We start from the raw sequence: 2,770 nt of genomic DNA, 5'->3' as shown, positions 1-2,770 counted from the left end.
TGCATTAATCCTGCCTCTGACATGACTCAGTCACAAGCACTTGGCTGAGGGAGTGGGGGAAGGATGGGTGTCCATGAACCTTGAATAGCCCCTGTCCACAGCTCCTGCAGCCCTCATGGATCACACAGCAACAAGAGCGCTCAGGAAGGGCCAGGACTGTGACAACAGAAAAGCTCTGCACTTTTTTCATGGCCCACGAATGTTTAACCAGAGAGAGGACAGTGTCAAGCCAGGGCAATGGGAAACAACATCCACCTCCCTTCTCTTTATTGATTGTATCGAGAGGAATTATGTGGTCTGAGCAGGCACCAATATGGTTCTTTATGAACAAACATCCAACCAGTCCCCTGGCTCTCAACGAACAAAGTCACTTTGTAAATGTTGCTGCCTGTCTTGGTCTCCTTGCCCAGTGCCCTGCCCTCCCTCACCAGCCCCTCTACAATTGCTCCAGGCCTTAGAGTCCATCTGAACCTATCTCCACATAGTGGAGATCAGTAGTGCATGTTGTCTTGGATTAAAGGGTCGAGGATAGAATAGGTGGCCAGTATTTCTCGTCTCGCATGTCATCAGTGCTGGAGCAGGATGATGAACTGATCCTTCACTTGACGAACACCCTGAGTATCCTCGCACAAAGGTGTTTGCTTTTCACGCTGTACACAAGGGGATTAATCAAGGGATGGACAAGCAGGGAAATGTAGCCCAGGAGAATCTGAAGCAAGGGAGAAGAGCCCTCCCCGAATCTGTGTAACAGAGACAAGCCAATCATTGGTGTGTAGAAGAGAAGGACGGCGCAGAGGTGGGACACGCAGGTGTTCAGGGCCCTGAGACCCTCCTCCTGGGACGTGATGCTCAGCACTGTTTTGAGGATCATCACATAAGAGAGGAAGATGAGCAGCGAGTCCAACCCCTCGGTCAAGAGAGTAATACACAAGCCATAGATGCTGTTTATTCTGATATCTGAACAAGCCATCTTCATGACATCCTGGTTTATGCAGTAGCAATGGGAGAGGACATTGGATCGACAATATTGGAACTGTTGAAGGAGAATAGGGAATGGGAGCATTACAGTCACTCCTCTGAGAACACACACCAGTCCCATCTTACCTATTCTAGGCAGGGTTAAGATGGAAGCATATCTCAGTGGGTCATGGATAGCGATGAAACGGTCAAAGGCCATCAACAACAGCACAGAGGATTCAATGCATTCAAACAAGTGGATGAAGAACATTTGGGCAAAACAGGCATCGTGGCTGATCTCCCTAGAGTTAAACAAAAATATACCTAGTGTTGTCGATATGGTGGATATTGATAAGCCAAGGTCTGTGACAGCCAACATGGAAAGGAAAATGTACATGGGCTCATGGAGGCTTGGGTCTGTTTTTATAATGAAGAGAATGACTGAATTTCCTACTATTGAAATAACATACACTAAGCAGAAGAGGACAGAGATCCAGAGATTGACGTCTTCTTGCCCAGGTATCCCCTCAGAGGGGCAGAAGGGTTACACTTACAATAAAGAAAATAACATTGATAACAACATTTCGCTACCCTTGAATTCAGTACGACGGTGATTTGTAACCCAGCATCAGCCAAAGTAGATCACTTTGAACAACACCACTATCTGCTGAGTATCTAGGAAGACTAGGTGTGTTCATGTAAATACCGTTTGCTTCAGAAGTCTCTTCCACTCCCAGCTAGCTATCAGGGGGAATTCATTTAGCCCCTGCTTGCAAAGGCTTATGCACCAAACAATATGCCAGGGTCGCGTCCCATAGAAAAGGACTGGACTCATTGACTTAGGTGGTCACCTCCAGGCCTACATGCCGATTTTGAATCACATCTGAAGTTCATGTGGTGTTGCTTACCAATTCTGACCATGCTCTGCATCCTGGATGATGGATTTGCCCCTCCATAGATTCGGGAGAAAGCATGGCACAGCATTCTCATCTGGAAAAGGAATTGTTCTTGGGCTCCTCTTTAGTGATCTCACAGGAGTTGAATTCCTGGGGTTTCTGGCAATCTCAGCATGCTGAGCTGCCAGCAGCCCCATCTCCAGCCACTAGTTCCAGATAGGAAGGATGGTTCAGGGCTTAAAGTGCTGGCTTGGGACTCTGAAGAACTGGCTTCAGTTCCAGGCTCTTCCACAGACTTCTTCTGTGACTTTGGTCAACTCACTTAATCCCTCTGTGCCTCAACAATATCTCTTTTAATATGGCTCAATTTAAAGGTTACCTCTGGGAACAAGGGATGCAGGCCATCCTTGTCGAATGGGGGACCCAATCTTGGGAAGTAGTGACTCTGAAAAAGACTTGCAGCTCAGTGGTGTGCTATGGCTGAAAGTCCCAGTTTAATCCAGGAAGTATAAGCAGGGGAATCTCGAGTAGCAGCAGAGATGATATTTTGCATGGGTATTTGGCACAGCTGGGAGCACTGCTGGAATATTGTGTCCTGTTCTATTGCCTACAGTTGGAGGAAGACGTGGATAAACTGAAGAGGAGTCAGAGAACAACCAAGAGAATGATGAAAGGATTAGAAAACCTGCTTGAGAGTGATCCACTGAAGAAGCTCAATTTATTTCGTTTAACAGAAAGAGGTGTTATTGTTAAGGGGTGACGTGACCAAGTCTGTAAGAACCTACATGAGGAACAAACATTTAACAATGGGCTCTTCAGTCTAGCAGACACATTTATAGCATGATCCAATGGCTGGAAGATGAATCTAGATACATTCAGAAAGGAACTAAGGTGTATTTTTTTTTTAAGAATGAGGG

General features: G+C 46.3%; 1 protein-coding gene across 1 annotated transcript; it reads right to left on the bottom strand.

The window, feature by feature from the left end:
- Positions 1 to 598: 598 nt before the first annotated feature.
- Positions 599 to 2,050, bottom strand: LOC115643706 (olfactory receptor 51G2-like). Its single transcript, XM_030547712.1, has 2 exons — positions 1,991 to 2,050; positions 599 to 1,483 (listed from the first exon to the last, which is right to left on the bottom strand). Exons 1-2 carry the CDS (start codon positions 2,048 to 2,050, stop codon positions 599 to 601), a joined length of 945 nt encoding a protein of 314 aa, XP_030403572.1.
- Positions 2,051 to 2,770: the final 720 nt, after the last annotated feature.

Source organism: Gopherus evgoodei, unplaced genomic scaffold, assembly GCF_007399415.2.
Source record: "Gopherus evgoodei ecotype Sinaloan lineage unplaced genomic scaffold, rGopEvg1_v1.p scaffold_68_arrow_ctg1, whole genome shotgun sequence".
Taxonomy (NCBI): domain Eukaryota; kingdom Metazoa; phylum Chordata; order Testudines; family Testudinidae; genus Gopherus; species Gopherus evgoodei.
The sequence above is the reverse complement of the archived record's forward strand: the minus strand, read 5'-3'. Positions and strand labels throughout refer to the sequence as shown.

Coding starts and splice junctions, on each gene's coding strand:
- LOC115643706 (XM_030547712.1), bottom strand. CDS start 2,050: ATGGGGCTGCTGGCAGCTCAGCATGCTGAGATTGCCAGAAACCCCAGG. Junction 1,484..1,990: donor ACCCCAGGAATTCAACTCCT/GTGAGATCACTA, acceptor TGCCCCTCTGAG/GGGATACCTGGGCAAGAAGA.